The sequence below is a fragment of the Cyprinus carpio genome, chromosome B10 (assembly GCF_018340385.1).
Source record: "Cyprinus carpio isolate SPL01 chromosome B10, ASM1834038v1, whole genome shotgun sequence".
In the NCBI taxonomy this organism is placed as follows: Eukaryota; Metazoa; Chordata; class Actinopteri; order Cypriniformes; family Cyprinidae; genus Cyprinus; species Cyprinus carpio.
Genome location: NC_056606.1, coordinates 23,217,703 through 23,237,889, shown reverse-complemented (window position 1 = coordinate 23,237,889; position 20,187 = coordinate 23,217,703). Strand labels below are relative to the sequence as shown.

The following is a 20,187-nucleotide window of genomic DNA, read 5'->3' as shown; positions in this document are numbered from 1 at the left end:
ACACACAAGCACGAACGCACGCACACACACAAGCACGCACGCACGCACACACAAGCGCACACAAGCACCCACGCACGCACACACACACAAGCACACACACAAGCGTACACAAGCACGCACGCACGCACACACACAAGCACGCACGCACAAGCACACACACACAAGCACACAAGCGCAAACACACACACGCACGCACGCACGCACACAAGCACACACACGCACGCGCACACAAGAGTGTTAAACCTCTACCTAATGGAAAGTATCGAGGTGTCCCGGCGTATAACTTCCCCAGAGACACCAGCTTGAGGCTCAGCGCTCTCATGCGGTCCGCCGGGCTCATGGCCACACTGTCGCTCAGCTCTGAAACACAACAGCAGCCGTCAGTCACATGACCCACAGCACAGGAAGAGGAAGTCTAGAGCGAGAGCGGTCACCCTTCTCAATGATCTCCTGCCACAGCGAGTGCACCAGGATGGGGTCCGAATGTCCCGCGCAGTGAATGATGGCCAGCTTACACTCCGACAGCCGGAAATGATCCGCAAACTCTCCGTACAGCTACAGAGAGACCAACACACGTTTATGAAATAGGGCTGAAAAACTACATTCCAACTTTGCTCTTAAATATCATCAATATTCTAATTTAAAAGGCATCATTTCAGAGGAAAAAAAAAGCTTTTTCTTTTATGCCAAAAATCATTAGGATATTAAGTAAAGATCATGTTCCATGAAGATATTTAGTAAATTTCCTACCGTAAATATATCAAAACTAAATTTCTGATTAGTAATATGCATTGCTAAGAACTTCATTTGAACAACTTTAAAGATGATTTTCTCAATATTTAGATTTTTTTGCTCCCTCAGATTCCAGATTTTCAAATAGTTGCATCTCAGACAAATATTGTCCTCCTAACAAACCACACATCAATGGAGAGATTATTTATTCAGCTTTCAGATGATGTATAGATCTCAATTTCACAAAATTTAACCTTATGACTGGTTTTGTGCTCCAGGGTCACAAATATTTAATTAAGCTGCTTAAACAGTTATAAACAAAGCAGCATCATGTATGCTTGATACAAAAATGATGAAAGCCAATCACAAAAAGTACTTTTTCCATTTAAAAACATTCCATTTAATTTCTAAACACACGGCTCTCTTGTGTGTGACGGTGATATACATCCCCTTTTAGAAAATGTGCAAAATATGCGTTTTGTGTAAACGGCTTGGTCTCAGTTTTGCCTTAAAGAAATATTTTCTTTTGGACAGTCCTTTTATGAAACACAGCAGATCAGGGAGTGCATGCAACTGAAACGTCTCCTTTCACCTTAGTGATGTCCATGAGCACCGAGTCGAGTTGTGTGATGGCTCCCTGCACTGAGGGATGCTGGGAATACTGTCTGCGGAGCGTTTCCTGGATCTGCACCTGAATCCGCACCACCTGCAGGATCACAGCAGCGTTACACAGCACACTAACTTAGGCCTGCACGAGTCAGCAAAACAAAACTGAAACTGTGACATGGTTTGGTGCAGTTATCAAATCACAAAGACTGCAATTTCATTAAATAAATACGTGTGCAGAGCGTTTCAGAGGAAAGCGTGGCACTGTGTTCATTTACATGCGAGCAGCAGGTGATCTGATGTTATTCTCATAGTTTTCATTTTAAGTTTAGTTTAGTTAATTTTATGCGCATTTGTTATTTTTGCTTTATTTTTTATTTCAGTTTTAGTAATTAATGCTTCAGCTGAAACGTATGGTTAGTTGCAATAACAAAACTTGGTTCTGAATTGTGTAATTAAAGTTCAATTTAATAATAAAAATTAAGCTTTAAAATAAGTAACAAAAAACATTTATGGTTAATCTTTCTCAAATGTAATAAAATAATTATAACTGATCTTGACTTCGTTTAGTTGTTCATTTTTTAAAAGTAAAAAAAAAAAAAAAAAACACACGAAATTCTTGTCATTTTTATTGCCTTATTTAAATATTTCTATATAGCTTCATTTTTATTGCAGTTTTTTTTTTTTTAGTAATTGTACTAAAATTAAATTTATATTTAAGTTTTTAAATTTTAAGCTTCATCAAATATCTATCTTTATAATATTTATCCTTATATCAAAAAAGATTTTTCATAGTTAAACTGTTACAACAAGTGAGTAATTTTATTATTTTTCTTAAATACACATTGTTTTACTTTACAGTTAAATATTACAATACTTACAATAGTAATTTCATATTTTAATATTTTATATAACGATAATAAAAATTACTTTTAGAATTATTGTAGATACAGCGCCACTCAAACGTTTGGGATCAGTAGGATTTTTATTGTTTTTTAAAGAAGTTTCTTCTGCTCATCACGCCTGCATTTATTTGATCAAAAATACAGAAAAAACAGTAATATTGTGAAATATTATTGCAATTTAAAATATCGTTTTTCTATCTTAATATACCTTAAAATCTAATTTATTTCTGTGATGTGCAGCTGTATTTTCAGCATCATTACTCCAGTCTTCAGTGTCTCATGATCTTCAGAAATCATTCTAATATGATGATTTATTATCAGTGTTGAAACTGTTTTGCTGCTTAATATTTTTTTTGGAATCTGAGATACTTTTGTCAGGATTTTTTGATGAATAAAAGTAAAAAGAACAGCATTTATTTAAAACAGAAATCTTTTGTAGCAACAGAAGTCTTTACTATCACTTTGAATGCAATTTAGCACATCCTTGTTGAATAATAAAAAAAATAATAATAATAATTACTGACCCCAAAATTTTGAACATTAGTGTATATTGTTATAAAAAATCCTGACAAAAGTATCACAGGTTCCATCATTGATAATAAATCATCATATTAGAATGATTTCTGAAGATCATGAGACACTGAAGGCTGGAGTAATGATGCTGAAAATACAGCTGTGCATCACAGAAATAAATTATATTTTAAGGTATATTAAGATAGAAAAACGATATTTTAAATTGCAATAATATTTCACAATATTACTGTTTTTTCTGTATTTTTGATCAAATAAATGCAGGCTTGATGAGCAGAAGAGACTTCTTTAAAAAACAATAAAAATCCTACTGATCCCAAACTTTTGAGCGGCAGTGTGTATGTATGTATGTATGTATATATATATATATATGCAATTATATATATAATATATCTATCTATATAAATGTAATTTTTTTTGGCAAATTGTGCAGCCCTTCAAACATTTTTTTAATTACAATTACAGCTTGTATTAGAAACAATGACAGTTAGATTGTTATCTCAGGGCTCTTCACTGAGTGAAGGTCATCAGCAGCCGTGTGTGTCTCAGTACCTCCATCTTCTCCTCCAGTTCATGCAGGAACTCTCCGTCGGCTCCCAGTGAAGAGACGCAGGACGAGCTCTTGGCGGAGAGGATGGCTCTGGAGATGTACTCCAGACGCTGCTTCAGAGAGATCTCCGTGCTGCACACACACAACACAAACCCATCATGTTCATCTGACAACACCAGATCGACGTAAACACTCAGTGTAAAGCAGGCTTCACGTCAGTGTAAAGCAGCGGTCAGTTAAATATCTAAATCAGGGCTCTAAGAAATCAGTTTTATTTGTTACAAAATTTTATTTTTTATTTTTTGGATTCATTTTTTTTTACGTTTTAATTTTTCTGGACTGCTTTTTAATGGTTAAATTAAATTATATTAATTAAAAAGCACGTCTAACATATGTTTAATGATTTTAATTAATAATTTAACATCAGTTTATTAAAAAGTACATGTTTAGGGCTCTATGAAATGTTTTATTTTTTCACACCTTATCACCAAATTCTGTTTTAGCATGTCTAATTATTTGAACGCATGTAAACAATTTTTATTTGTTTTTACCAAAGCCTTATGAAATTGTGTCGTTCATTTACATGTTTCTGGTTATTGAAAAGAAGGCATGAACCATGAAAATCAAACAAATGAAAATAAATGGGATTTTCTCGTCAAATTAAAACATGGAAGAAATATTGTGCGATTATTCCTTAAAAAAATAGAGGTTCATATTTTTTCAACAGTAGTAGTAGCAGTATTATTTAAGACTCTACTGAATAATAGAACTCGTTTTTTCTTCAAATTAAACCGATTTAACAAGTTACATTTTGATGGGTTGCCTCTAATACCTAATTCATATCTAAAATGTTTTTTTGCAGTTTTAATATTCACATATACTAGTCCATTTAGCAATTTGATTCAAGTGCAATGACATACTTTTGATTAATTCATCCAAACCTTGACCAATTCTGTGACATTTTGCGTTAAACTGTAAATTCTGTTTTTATGACTGGATTCCGCGTTTTCATAGGGCACAGTTATGAGAAGATAGATTCTGAACCAATCAGATTTCAGTGGGCGGGGCTAACCAGCATGATACCTGTGCATGTCAGCCAGCCGCGCCAGAACATGTGCAGCTTTCCCAAAGCTTCTGTTCTTCTCGTAGTATCGCCACAGAAGGTCCATGTTTCTCACTTTACTCTGGTCCTGTTTGATCATGTGCATCAGATGATCCTCGAGGTACGGAGAGTTCACCTGGAGCACAGGAGGAGACACCCTTAACGCTTCGAACAGAGAGACTCCAAGCTATCTGTGTATGCCATCATTCGTACCTCCAGGAGTGTGTCGCTGAGGTCGGCCTGAATGAGCCAGTTATAGAGAGCGATGTGGAAGAGCTCGTCTTGAGATCTCTGAGCGAGACCCAGCATCTGCTCAAACTGAGGGAAGAACCAGTCCAACAGAGTCCATAATGAACCAGTGCTGCTACTGTTAACTTCAACCAAAACTACACTTCTGTTAAGTGAACTACAAATATAAATAGGGGGAAAGTGTCGACTTGAACAAACATTAGAAATGTTGGCTCGGAAACTAAATGAAAAACAAAAAATACTAAAATGACTGAAACTGGAGAAAAAAAAAGAAAAAAAAACTAATTATTTAATATAATTGAAATAAAAATAAAAAATATATATAAATGTAAGAGAAAACACTCAAAATAAATTAAATTTAAATCAAAAATTTAAAGATAATTTTAAGTTAAACAAAACAATGAAAATATAAATATTACAGGAAAAACATTAGAAATGTTAGAAAAACAAAAAATAAGTTGAAGTATTAAAATTACTAAAACTGAATGAATGAATGAATGAGATACAATTTAAAGGACTGAAGTGAATGCAAGTTAAAGATAAAACCAATTTGAAATATAAAACATTAAAAAACATAAATATTAAAGGAAAAACAAACATTCGAAATATTGACTTGGAAACTAAATGAAAAACAAAAATAATTGGAGTACTTTAATGACTGAAACTGATAAAAAAAACAACTAAATAATTTAATATAACTGAAATAAGAAATAAAAACAAAAATATAAATGTAAGAGGAAACACAAATTTAATTTAAGACATTTAAAGCTAATTGCAAGTTAATAACAAAATGAAAATGAAAATATAAATATTACAGGAAAAAATATTACAAATGTTTGCACCTTGGAAACGAACCCAACAATATATAAATATCTACTGTTGCCTTAAATATATAAATATATATATATATTATAGAAATATAATATATATACAATAATAATATAGATATATAGATATTATATATAGTATATATATATATATATATATATATATTTTTTTTTTTAAATTAAAATGACTAATGCTGCGTTCACACCAAACGCGAATAGAGCGTCAAATTCGCGTCTACTGCGTCTAGTTTGCCGCTTGAACATTTTGAATGCATTCGCGTAGAAAGCAAGAGTTGAAGCGAAATTGACGCGCGTCCGAAGCGAAATCCGCTTCTTGTGGGAGGGGCAAGTGCTAGGCGGTTTATCTGTGTGTATGATGGCTGATGTTGATCGAGCATTCGAGGCTTTTCCACTTTTTCCTGCACACGTCCTCTGAATAAACATTATCTTGTTAGCGAAAAGTAGCTATATTAGGGGGAAAATAGTTGTAAAAAACGGCGGGAAGGCCGCGGGTCGATAAACATGTACGTGACTCAAAAGTTAAATGTGTATTTACAACACACTCTTCCAAGCGAGTTTCTTTTTATTCCTGTCTCTATAGAAATATGAACTTGTGTCATATAGCTCCGGGTGACTGCTCACTGACAATATCAGTCGTTCCTCCATGTTTAATGAGTGACTCCTGAGCAGGCTCCTGATTGGTTAACGCGGTGCGAATTGACGCCAAAGTTCAAATTTTTCAACTCGGGCGGCAGACGCGAATTCGCGTCAAACACATAAATGCACAAAAAGCACATTCGCGCGTAACGCGCCAGACGCTCAATTCGCGTCATTCGCACGTCAATTCGCGTCTACCGCGGCGCGCTAAATGCCTCATTCGCGCAGCGAGACCTCCAGACGCACGGAAACGCGTCTTTACATTGACTTAACATTGAAATCATTTGCGCCAGACGCTCTATTCGCGTTTGGTGTGAACACAGCATAACACTTAAATAAATAAATGAATGAACGAATGAAGTACAACTTAAAGCACAAGTTCAAGTACTAAAATGACTAAATATGTAATATAACAGAAAAAAAAATGATATATATATATATATATATCTATATATATATATATATATATATATATATATATATATATAAATAATGTAAGAGGAAAAACTTAAACGAACTTGAACTAACCAAAATTAAATAAATGTAATTTGAAGTACTAAGACAAACTAAAATAAACCACAAATACAAGAACAAAGTAGAAACAAAAGAAATGAAAAAAAAAGAGAAATGTTGGCAACTACCGGAAATAAATTTGAACTAACTAAACTATCAAAATATTTAAAGCAATTAGAAATATCAAACATAGATGACAAGAACATTACAAAAACTTAACTATAAAAGTAAAAACTAAATCAAATCATTAGGTAGTACTATAAATAACAGCATCTGACAGGTTCAGACTGAAGTATATGAGGCCCTAGCGGGTGGTTTGTGACTCACATGAGCGGCAGCGTCCTCATTGCTCAGCATGTTGGGGTCAGAGGTCATGACGGGGGGTCCGGGTTGTTTGGGGACGCTGGGAGACTGAGGGGCCGCTTTGCTCTGGTTCACCAGCTCCTGCATGGTGTCCGTGATGCATTTAAAACAGGAGAGTCTAGACAAAAACAATGTTCACAGCCTGATTCAAACCTGAAAATCCCACACGAGCACCTCAGCATCCTGTAAAGACGTATGTGTGTATACTGACCGCTCCTGGAAGGCCTGCTGACCGCTGGCGTCCTCCTCTGGCTCTCCGTTCCTGTAGAAGTGCAGCCCCAGCTTCTGAGGGTCCTTCTTATCGGCGGCCGTGAGACAGAGCTCCACCACTCCCTCATAGAAGCGCACTGGACGAGGACAGAATGTGATCAGGGTGTTATATAACGATAGAAGCAGGTGAACGGTTCAGTTCTTCTGCTCCCTCTGCACTCACCTTGCCGGTACTGAGAGCAGACGAGGGGCAGGTCTGTGTGGTGGCTGATCTGCTGATAGAGACGCAGGGACTCCTTCAGCGTTCGCTCCTTCTCCAGCTTGTTCTGGATCTGTCTGGAGCCCTGCAGCAGCTCGTTGGCCTGTCGGGAGGGAGAGAGATCTGATAACGTCCTGATCCTCAACCGCTTCCGGTGTATAAAGCTTGCTCATATAACTCATATAGATGCACAACAAAACTTGGTCCTGAGGGTGTCATTAAATAAAGAAATACTACAATAATTTACAAAAAACATAGTTATGGTCATGGAATACTTAAGAAATGAAAAAAAAAAGAAAAAAAGATTTTCGTTTATTTAAAAAAATAAATAAAGTAAATAAAAAAATAGACTGACAATAAAATTAAACAAATAAAATACACAAACAAAAAAATATATATAAAAAAATTAATCAATACATGAAAAATTAACTAAAATAAAATACGCCAAATAATAACAATAAATAAAAAATAGCTACACTAAATAAATACAAACACTAAGTACTAAAAACACATTTTTTTATAAAAAATAAATAAAAACAATAAATAAAAAATAGCCTCTCTCTATAAATAAAAACAAACTAAATAACTAAAAATAAAAATAAATTAAATAAAAACTAAAACAAATGAAATAAGTAAACTCTGAAACAACTAAATTAAAAACCAAACAAAATTAATAGAAAAATAAATTAAAAAATAACAATAATAATAACAGGACCAGTGTTTTTTATATTTAAGTATATTTAAAAAAATAAGATAAAATAAAAACAATAAATAAAAAATAACATCTCTCCATAAATAAAAACAAAAATTTAATTAAATATAAAATATACTGAAATATAAAAATATATGAGATAAAAAATACAAAGTAAAATTGTAATAAATGAATTAAAAACTAAAATTTATCATTAAAATTAACTAAAAACTAAACTAAAATTAAAAAATAAGCCAAAAAAAAAAATTGCTACAATAAAAAAAATTAACAAATGCAAAAATATAATTAAAAATAACTAAAAAACACACATACGAAAAACAAACAACTGAAATCAGTAAAAAAATAAATAGAAAAAGTAAATGAAAAACAAATTTTAAGTATATAAAAAAAGAAAACAAACAAAAAATAACATTTCTCTCTATAAATAAAAACAAACATTAAATTAAATTAAAACTAAATAAAAAACTAAAACAACTGAAATAAGTAAAATCTAAAACAACTAAATTAAAACCAAACAAAATTAATGAAAAAAATAAAAGAATAATAAAATAACTGATTTAAATAATAATAACAACAACAACAGGACCAAATGTAAATAAGTAAATGTAAATAAAAATAAAAAACAACAAAAACCAAATTAAACAGAATTAAATATAAAAAATATGAGACATATAAAATACACAAACTAAAATTCTAAAACAACTAAATTTAAACCAAACAAAATAAATGGAAAAAAAATTTAAGAATAAAAAAATAACTGATTTAAATAATGACAACAACAACAGGACCAAATGTAAATAAATGTAAATAAAAAAAAATCAATAAAAACAAATTAAACAGAATTAAATATACTGAAAAATAAAAAATATATCAGATAAATAAAATACACAAACTAAAATTGTAATAAATTTAATTAAAAACTAAAATTAATAATTAAAATTAATTTAAAACTAAACTAAAATTAAAAAATAAGCCAAAAAAATAAATAAATAAATTAAATAAAACCTAAAACAACTGAAATCAGTAAATAAATAAATAGAAAAAGAAAGTAAATGAAAAACAAACTAAAGGTTAAACGACAAGCAGTGAAATTCCTTGTTTTGTGTCTCCTGTGATGGTGGTTTGTGTGGCGTCTGAGGAGAAGCACAGGTACCTTGGAGCAGATGCTGTCGTCGCAGCTGTACAGCAGAGGGCAGATGTCTCTCAGGTGAGCGCTGACGGTGTCTACACACGCGCTGTCCTTGATGTACACGTTAATGAGGGCCGTGATGAGAGCGCCGCTCAGCTCCCGTCCACAAACAACCACATCCTTAAAACTCACCGCCTTTATCTGATCCTGAAACTCCTGACGGAGACAGAAAACCAGTGAAGAAAATGAGACTAATCTCTGAGCATCAAGAATCTGACACACAATGAACAGACTGTTCGTTAGGGATTTAACGACATCAGAATCTCACGATATCACGCTATGAAGTCCACAATATGATATTTATTTTAATATAAAAAAAACAGACAAATGAAGAATTTAGAATAATTTAACTTTAAAATGTACAAAATTTTATCTAATACACTACACCCAATGACAACAGTAAGGAAATTACAATACTTCTTTCCTAATTTCTACACGAGATATCGAAAGAGATATCGTGTATTTGGACTGCACTGCACAAGCTTTTATTTTGACGGAAACCGCAGTAGAGCTTTTATTTTGAAGGAAAACTCCAGCTTCAGTGAAAAGAGGCTTACAAACAAAAACACATCTCACTTTAAAACGTGCAGCAGAAACAAACTTGATGAAGGCATTAGATTAAATATAGTTTAAAAACTACTTTTTGCTCTGAAGACCTATTGTTTCATATCTTCACGTGACCTCAATAATATCGAGACAGTTTTGCTGTGATAATATCGTTACATCCCTACTGTTCATGTTTGAGAAGCACGACGGGTAACAGAGAGCGATGGGGCGTACTTTGGGCATCTCGGAGATGATGAGGCTGAACTGATGGTCACACAGAAGCTTCCAGAGCGCCAGCGTCTGATACGAGCGATGAACCAGCTGCTGCATGGCCTGAAGAGACGCTTTCTCATACACTTGAGCCTCCGCTGAGGAGCAAACACGAGAAGACTGTGAACACCTGAGCACTCACAGATACACAGACACACACAGAAACACACTGGAACTCACTGTGGTACTTCCTCTGGAGCTCCTGCTGCACCTGCTGAGAGCTGGAGCCATCGGGACGCATGTATCCCAGAAGCCTCTGCTGGAGGTTTGCTGGCGAGCTGAAACTGAGGAGGTCAGGGGAGTTACAGTAAAGCACAGTTATGGTTATGCATTTTCTTTTTAAGTAATAAAACAATTGTTTATAAAATGAAGGAACAAAAAAAAAAAAACGGAATGAAGATCAATAATAAAGTATTTCAATATTTTTAGTTTGTAAATAAATAATAATAAAAATAATTTTCACTAAATATGTGTTAAAAAAACTAATTAAAACAATTATAATTTAATAGAATATAAATATAATTTTTATTTTACATTTTAAATAAAAAATAACTAAATACGTTAAATTTAAAAAAAAAAAAGTTAAAAACTGACTGAAAATTAGTAAAGAAAAATCAAATACTAAATAAACATAAATAGTAAAAATATATATTTATAGAAATTAAAATCTTATAAAATATTTTCTATAAAGTACATAAACTTTTTTTATTTTTATAAACAATAATAAATGACTGAAAATAAGTAAATAAAACAAATACTAAATAAACAAAGTTAAATACATATTTATATTTATAGAACAAAAATAATTTGTATTAATTATCTTGTGTTTAAAATATTTAAAAAATAAATAAATAAACAACTACATATGAAAAATGGGTAAATGAATAAAAAAAAACTAAATTCTAAATAAATTAATTAAAAATAAGTAAAAATTTAAAATAAAATAAGCTAGATAAAAATAAATAAAAAAATACAACCTACAAACTAAAGAAATAACTAGGTTTGATTTAAGTAAATAATAGATCGGTTGTTGAGCTGAAACTGAAGAGGTCACGTGAGTTAGAAAACCCAGTGTGCATTTGTTAATTGATGAGAGATGGGGGCGATAGGGTGTAAAGGGCTGCCAACTGCCAGAGAAGCTGAACTGAACTGGGAGTTTTTGTCCAGGAACTCCTTCAAGCCCTGAAGCTCCATCAAGATGACCTCCAGATCAGAGGAACTGGCCGTACTCTCCAACTAAAACCACAGAACATCACCAGGGAAATAAATACACAGAATACATATATATATATATATATATATATATATATATATATATATATATATAATATTATATATATATATATATATATATATATATATATATATATATATATATATATATATATATATATATATATACACACCACACACACACGGTGTAGGTTGTGTACACGTGTATGTATGTGTAAAAATGAATTAATAAAAATAAACTAAAAGAAAAACCTTTCTGAGAGGCTAAAAAAAACACAAATTAAAGCTAAAAAATATAAGCTTGACAAAAAAAAATTAACTAAAAAATAAGACAAGCTAAATAAAAAAAAGGGGGTTACAAAGACTCTGGAACACAAGCAGAGCAAAAATGTAAAATTGCTGCAAATATCTGTTGTTACTCAAAAAAAAAAAAAAAAAAAAAAAAAAAAAAAAATGCTTACAACATATTTGATAAAGAAAACAAATCTGCCATTACTAAAAATAGTCAAAATAATGCATTACTGTGAAATGCTCCAAGATCTACAATTACTCACAAAACAAATAAATATATAAAAACAAAATCTTTTTTTTAAATCTTCAAAATCTGTGCTTGGTAAAAATAAACAAAATAAATAAACAAAATAAAATAACTAAAGTATTATTGCAAAAATGCTCAAAATTCTGTAATTACTCACAATAAACAAAATAAATGACAACAAAAAGATTTTTGTATTATTTTAAAATTGATAAAATAAATGACAACAAAAAGCAACATTTTTGTAAAAATGCCCCAAAATCGGTCATTACTCATAATAAACAAAAAATAAATAAATAAATAAATAAACAAATAATTTTCATAAAAATTTGGTATTACTCAAAAAATAAAAAATGCTTACATTTTTGTTAAAGTAAAAAAATCAGCCATTTCTAAAAATAAACAAATAAATAGTAAAAAATAATACATCACTGTAAAATGCTCCAAGACAAATAAATAGTAAAAAATAATACATCACTGTAAAATGCTCCAAGATCTACAGCTACTCACAAAACAAATATATAAAAACAAAAACTTTTTTTACAAAATACATAAAAACAAAACATAACAATTACCTAAAGTATTATCGCACAAAAATGCTCGCACAATTCTGTAAGAACGTCACCAAGAAACAAAATAACGGACAACAAAAGGGCAGCATTTTGGGGGTAAAATGGCACGCAAAAGCAGTCATATACGCAGAAGAAACAAAAGAAGGGAAAGCCACACATCCATTTCCTAAAACAGATCGGGCCCCCAGGACGCACACTAGCCCCAAAGTCTGAGCTTCCCCGTGGTTATGCTGGGCGCCATCGGGGACAGACCCCCTTCCCCTAGCGGTCCTGGTTTTCAAACGCATCCACCAGAAAAACTAAGTGCAAGAAATTCAGCACGGGGATGAGCAATGTCGATTTACTATCGTTGGCCCAATGTGGTTCACAAACGCCTGGTATTGGACCGTAACGCGACTGGGCGGGTGCCACCAGTATATCGTGGTGAAGTACATAGCTGATTGGCCCGTTTGTGGTTTCGCCCAGTATACGTGTGAAGTAGATACTGATGCCGTTGTGTTTCCCAGAGAAGATGACCTCGTCGTGGTTGGAGTCGATGGGATGTGTGGTGTCCGAGACGGTTGGCATGATGGGGAGTATGCCTAACGAGTCGGGTGTATTGGGCCTCTACTCTCTGCGCGGAAACATGTAAAGCGTGGCGGTATGGGAGTCGCTGGCACGTTGGGCGTGTACATGCCTAAGGAGTGGTGTGGTGTGATTATTATTATTATTATTATTAATAAAATTATATTTTTTCATTTAGAACAACATGCAAAAAAATGACAACATAAAGATGCATGTTGGGCCTGAAATACAGAAGGGGTGTGAATCAGCACTGGTTTCATGATTCGAGTCAATTATCATATCAATGATTGGATATCACGATTATATCAAATTTATTTTGTGCATTTTTATTAAATTATATGGGTGCCGTCAGAATGAAAGTCCAAACAGCTGATAAAAACATCACATCAAAATCCAGACACATATTAGTTTAGAGCTGTTTAAACACTGCTTGATCTGTGCAGATTTCTCTCCTGATTCACACCAGAACACTTTTTCACTGGAGGAAGTGTTATTATGGATTATAGACTCATATTTGAGTTTGGTTTGTTTCAGCTTTTGTCTTCTCCAGATGTTAACTGATGGACTGGAGTGCTGTGGATTACTTGTGAATTAGTGGTGTTTTTATCAGCTGTTTGGACTTTCATTCTGACGGCACCCATTCACTGCAGAGCATCCATTGCTGAGACACTGATGCAATGCTACATTTCTATAAATCTGATGATGAAACAAACTCATCCTGATCTTGGATGACCCGAGGGTGAGTAAATGTTCATTTTCAGATGATCTATTGCTTTAAGATGCACTACACTAGTAGAGACAGATTAGTAAAGTATTGCTGGTCTGAGGGGTGGTTTATACCTGGGGCAGGTGTGGCAAGGAAACTGGGGTTTGGTAGGGGGCTGCCGACAGACATTGGGGATCCTACAATCACAGCAGACTACAGATTAGACATTAGTCAACACTGACACATGAACAACCAGCTGCTAGTAAGTGTTCTGACATGGTTAATGGTTAAATCATGACCAGCGTGGTGGGTTGAGATGTTAGTCACCTGGTACGGGGGAACTGAAGAGCGGGCCCAGAGTTTATTCGGTGGAGGGAGTGGCTGATTTGATGCGGGTCTGAGATTGTTGATGGTAAATGCATCTGAGATTCTTCTTTATAAATGATTTAAAATATTTAGACATAAATGAATATTGCAGTGGTTTTAGCCATTCAATGAATGGATCAAATGTATCGTATTTTTTAGGAAATGTGTTGCAGCGGATCGCAATTGTTCAAATTAAAAAAATAAATTAATAAAATAAAAACGAAGACTAAAAAAAATTGACATTGATGCATAAGTGACATTTTTCCATTTTTTATTACATTCAGAAATCATGTAAAATAGCGACATAAAACAAAAGATTTCAATAAAATAAATAAAATAAACAAAAACAATTAATAAAGATTTTTGCAAAAAAAAAAAAGCTTAAAAATTATCATTAAATAAAATAATTATAAACAAAATAAATAAAGCATTACTGTAGAAATATTCCAAAACTGTAGTTACTCGCAACAAAATAAAAACAAAAGATAAAAAGCTTTTTTTTTTTTTTTTTTTTTTAAATTACAAAATCTGTCATTCCTAAAAAATAAACTACATAGAAAATTAATTACACACACACACACACACACACACACACACACACACACACACACACACACACACACACACACACACACACATTATATATATGTATTTTATTTCCACTCACTCCACAACAAATCCTATAATTTTAATGGTATCCAGAACAAAACATTAATTTAAAGAAATGTAAATAAGTATGAAATGAATTATAGTGCCATTCTTTATAAGCAACATTTATTCTAAACGGCAAGTCTAAACTATTTTATTTAAAGTGAAAAGGAAACTACTGTTGTGTTCAAATTAACTTGAACTTGTGACATGAATCCAAATGTTTGTCATGCTTGACATTAACGGCTTTATACAAGCTGTGGATAAAAGCATCTGCCAAATGGATTAAAATGCGATATAAATCTAAATTTCCTGAAGAGTGTTTCATTAAAGTCAATCGGTTCAAATTGTCCATTTCATTTAATTGATCCAAGAAAGAAATGGCATTTTTCATATACTAAATATATATGCATGTTAATCATATCACTGTTTGTTTTTATATTGAAGAAAATAATACAGAAAAAAAAATGTAAATAGACATTCCTTGTGTTGACTTGAAAAACACTGATTATAAATTTAGCTTTTTTAATATATTTGATTCTTTACACATTTTGAAACAATTTGGCTACAATGATGTTAAAAATGAAACAATGGTTCCTCTAACTTAAAAAAAAAAGACCCTTTAAGTCGTTTCAAAGCAACCACAGATATCATCAAAAGCCTGGGAAAGAACAATGATATAAGTTCATATCTGACCTGAAGAAGGCTCGTGTGGCCCACACAGAAACCTCTCGATCACACGCCGCTGAGGAACAGGCCAAGATGAGCGCCGTGGCACACGCCTGCCCTTCCTGTACAGCAAAACATCTAGATTATAGGGCCCTATGAATTCCATTTAATTATTCAGGACTCCTTTTTAATGGTTGTATCAACTTTTATGAAACTTATACAATTATACAAAAATTACACGTTTATGTCCCTATGAAATGTTTCATTTTTTTCACACCTTACCAAATTTATTTTTAGCATGTCTAATTATTTGAATGCATAATACAACTTAATTTATTCAAATCTACTCTTTAAATAGCCTTATGAAATATATATATATATATATATATATATATATATATATATATATATTTTTTTTTTTCTCCCAGAAATTCTGTGTTGTGTATTTAATTTTTTCTGGTTGTCAAATGTAGGCATAAAACATTAATTTCATTAATCGTTTAATTATTGAACTTTTTTTTGGCAAACAAAGGGAATTCACTATTAAAATTAAAACACGGAAATGTTGTGTGTTTATTCCTTAAAACAAAGTTTGAATAATTTTAGCACTAGTAGTAGTAGGCTATACACACATTCTACTGAACAACAGTAATATATTTCTGACACAAAAATGTCTTCAAGTTAAACCGAACTTTTATTTTGACGGGTTGCCATGAAGAATACCTTTAAATTTCTGATACGATGCTTGATTTACTCAAATGAAATGGTAAAATGCTCGTGAAGTGACTCTCAGAGCAGTTCTGGAGACATTATTCATGTGTTTATGTCTTCATTTAGTGAGAAAACACCACGATGAATTTTTATTTTGTGATGCTCGTGAAGTGACTCTCAGAGCAGTTCTGGCCGTGTAGTAAACTAAACCATGCATCTTCGCTATTCGTTCAGAGACACACAGAATAAGCAGGATTCATACTTAAATCATCATTTTGTGGCTTTATATTCATAGATACACATCCACATCCCCTTTTGATTAAAGTGTACTGTCCTACTTTTGATCGATTCTTTCAAAGTTTGACAAATTCTGTAATATTCCGCGGTATTCAGTGAATTTCAGTTTAATGACTGGATTCCATGGTTTTTTGATTGGTTGTTTATAAGTTTTACAACTTTCTATTAAATTTATTTGATGTTTTTTGGTTTTTTTTTTATGAATGTTTTTGTTCTCATATTTTATTACCATTTTCTAAGCTATAGCGAATAAACTGTGATAATGTCTGGATAAAAATTGTTGTGACTATTTATCGCTCACCCCGTGCAGCTTGAAGAACCTCTCGATCTCCTCACTCTCTCCTCCAGCGCTGCTCACCAGCAGGTGGCGCAGCTGATCCACCGGCCGCAGCTTGTGGAAGATGTGACTCCCCTGAAGACGGGAAACAAACCGTGAGAGAGGAACAACATGACGAACATCACAACGAGAGGCTCAGTCATACCTGAGCGGACAGGAGAACAAACTTCTGCGGCGGGACGCTGTGCTGCTGGAGAAAATAATTGTGGGGCGGGACGTTGGTGATTGGAGTGAGTTGATTTATTTATTTGTTTGGTGGTTTTGGGATTTTTGGTTTATTTGGTTTGCTCGAAGATTGGACGAAGGTGACCGTGAGTGAATTTACAGTTTTATGGTCATCTGGAGAAAATACAAAAACAGAAATCAGTGTGCTGTCGCGATTAACTATAGAAGTCTGTCTCTGCCATGGAATATAAAAATCTATCTCTGTGATATATATCCTGTGAGTTTTTCTCGCAATTCTGACTTTTTTCTCTGAATTCTGAGTTTAAATCTCAGAAATTCTGTTTTTAGTTTCTGCCACCGAATAAAAAAAAAAAAAAAAGGTGATTGTGACTTTATATCACAAATCTATTTTACCTAGTTTTTTTTCTTCTAAATTTGTTTCCCCCCCCCTCTTTTATTTTTTCCATTTTGATAATTATTGACTGTTTTAATGGTTAAATTGAATCTTAGTAATCAAAAACTATGTCTAATTAATCAAAATAATGAAACTTACAAAATTAAGCAATTTATTAAAATTTGAACAAAATTAATTTTTTTGTGAATTTTTTTTTTTTTTTTTTTTTTTTACAATTATTTTTTTTTGGTTAAATTACAATTTTAATAATCACAATTTATGAATTTTTTTTTTTTTTTTACTAAAATTAAATTTTTATTTTTTAGTTTATAATTTGATCTAATTAAACTTACAAAATAAAGCAATTTATTAAAACTTGAACAAAATAATTTTAGTGCACTATGATTTTTTTTTAACCAAAATTCCATTTTAATGGTTAAATTAATTTTAATAATATGTCTAATAATTGTCTAATTCAAGCTGCCCTGTAAAATATACAATACTTCTGATTTTTTTTAAGTAATAAAAATCTAATTAATAATTAAAATATGAAAACTTGCTCGCGGAATTCGCAACATATTCTTAAGATTTTAACAAACCCGTATTTTTATGGCACTGAAACACGACAAATTTTTTTTTTCCTCCCAGTTTATTTTTTGTTAAGTATAGTGGTATTACATTTTTCTGGCAAATCAACTGAAAGCAAAAAAAAGAAAAAAAGTAGCTTGTTGTTATATTAAACAAACCTTTAATTTCTGGCAAGCCCAAGTTCTGAAACAGATGTTTACAGACCCTCCCCCTTTAAATAAAAACACACGGGTGAAATTTTTTTTATTTAATTCGTTTAAAAATTTAAGGTGTTAAGTTGTAGGATTTAATTGTTTCCATGGTATTTTTGTTCCAATAAACTGACTATATCTCACAATTCCAGACTGTGCTTCCTGGGGGTAACTTGAGGATAAAAAAGATGGGAACTGAGACATTAACTCAGAATTGTGAGATAAAAGAGATTTCAAACTTATTAACTTTTGTTGTCTTTTGATTTTTCCACTTTCGATGTTCTTCGCATTGGTCTGGCATTTTTACAAATGAGCACCGACAGGAAAGGATTTTAATAATTTTCTCTGACCTGAGGCGTTCCATGATAGGCTGGGCTTAGCTGGGAGAACAGGATGGCGTGGGTTTTGATGCATTTTTTGTTTTTTTTTCGCTGTCCTGTCTTGCCTCAAGACGCGCCCTCAGCAGAACATCCTTTACTGGTGAGAGCCTTGTTTTTGAACTTTATTTTTCCGGTGTTTCTGGAGGGTGGAGGACACAGAGAACCCAGGCGTTTTTTTTTTTTCATCACCAGCGCAGGATGCGGGCCGGGCCAGATTGTGTTTGGCGTTTGGATGGATGCAAAAGGGATGGTGGCTCGAAGTGTAAGACGCACACCTGCCCACCACAGAAACAAAGTTTAAGATGGCCTTTAACTGCACAGATGTGCTAGGTCATAGTTTTTCTGAACATAGATATAGATTTATTTCATGTGCAATCTGGCCCTGTTACAGCGATGTTTCACAATCCTTTTCTTCACAGCATTTTGTTTTTTTTTTTTTTTTTTTTTATTATACAAGCTAATCTCGGACTGACTTCGGTTTAACTAGCTTGTGGTTTTGAGCAAAACTTCCTACATTTTGTATTTTCTTCCTTCTAAGCGTATGGAATAGTTTGAGCTTCTGATTAAGAAACCAATCAGTTTTTTATGGGGGGGGTATACGCTGTATATTGAGCAGGATTATGGGAGCATACGATCACTCAACCACTATTTTTTTTGTTTTATGGGGGGGATGATATTTTTTAAAGTATCTTTTAGTTAATTAAACAAACCCTTTAATTTTCTGGCAAGCAAAGTGCTGCATAACAGATGTTTACTCTTTAAAATAAAAACACGGGTGAAATTCGTTTTATTATTCTTTTAAAAATTTAAGGTTTAAGGTTTAGGATTTAATTTTTCCATGTTATACAGTTCAATAAACTGACTATATCTCACAATTCAGACTTTTCTTCTCAGAACTGTGAGGATAAAAAAAATGGGAACTGAGAAATATAAACTCAGAATTGTGAGATAAAAAGAGATCAAACGTAATTAACTTTATTTATTTAATTCCATGGTGGACAAACAAATGAGCAGCCGGACAGGAAAAGGAAATAACATCTCTGACCTGAGCTTCCATGAGGGGCTTCTTAAAGGGAAAGGAATCGTGGTTGATGCACCACAGAACGTCGCTGTCTTCTGCCTCAGACGCAGCCATCAGCAGAACTCCTTTACTGTAGAGAGCCTTGTGAACTTTAGCCGGTTTCTGGAGGGTGGAGGACACAGAGAACCCAGGCGGCAGACGCACGTGCACCAGCGCAAGGATGCTGGGCCGGGCCGAGGTGTGTTTGGCGTTTGGAGGAGCAAAGGGGATGGTGCTGAAGTAAAGACGCACACCTGCACCACACACAGAAACACAGTTTAAGGCCTTTAAACTGCACGAGATGTTGCTGTCATAGGTGTCTGAACATAGAGATATATTCATGTGCATATCTGCCTGTTACAGAATCAAAATCCATTTTAGATCACAATCAGAAGTTATTACAAGCACTTGATGACGGTTTAAAGTGGGGTTTGAGCAAAAACATTACTACATTTTGTATTTTCTTCTAAGCGTTATGGATAGTTTGAGCTTCTGATGAAGAACCAACAGTTATTTATCTAAATGTAACGCTGTATATTGAGCAGTAGGG

The 20,187-nt window shown here is 32.9% G+C and overlaps 1 protein-coding gene across 1 annotated transcript in view; it reads right to left on the bottom strand.

The window, feature by feature from the left end:
- Positions 1-20,187, bottom strand: part of nup155 (nucleoporin 155) — a 34,304-nt gene that overhangs the window by 2,938 nt on the left and 11,179 nt on the right. The window contains exons 11-29 of the mRNA XM_042732051.1: positions 19,563-19,891; positions 17,005-17,046; positions 16,824-16,934; positions 15,507-15,636; positions 14,159-14,194; positions 13,916-14,028; positions 11,339-11,457; positions 10,402-10,502; positions 10,186-10,319; positions 9,370-9,561; positions 7,469-7,607; positions 7,247-7,382; positions 7,000-7,153; positions 4,640-4,744; positions 4,408-4,562; positions 3,327-3,456; positions 1,325-1,438; positions 435-555; positions 250-360 (exon numbers count right to left, since the gene is read on the bottom strand). Coding sequence (XP_042587985.1) covers positions 250-360; positions 435-555; positions 1,325-1,438; positions 3,327-3,456; positions 4,408-4,562; positions 4,640-4,744; positions 7,000-7,153; positions 7,247-7,382; positions 7,469-7,607; positions 9,370-9,561; positions 10,186-10,319; positions 10,402-10,502; positions 11,339-11,457; positions 13,916-14,028; positions 14,159-14,194; positions 15,507-15,636; positions 16,824-16,934; positions 17,005-17,046; positions 19,563-19,891 — 2,472 coding nt within the window. The remainder of the gene's footprint in view (positions 1-249; positions 361-434; positions 556-1,324; positions 1,439-3,326; positions 3,457-4,407; positions 4,563-4,639; positions 4,745-6,999; positions 7,154-7,246; positions 7,383-7,468; positions 7,608-9,369; positions 9,562-10,185; positions 10,320-10,401; positions 10,503-11,338; positions 11,458-13,915; positions 14,029-14,158; positions 14,195-15,506; positions 15,637-16,823; positions 16,935-17,004; positions 17,047-19,562; positions 19,892-20,187) is intronic.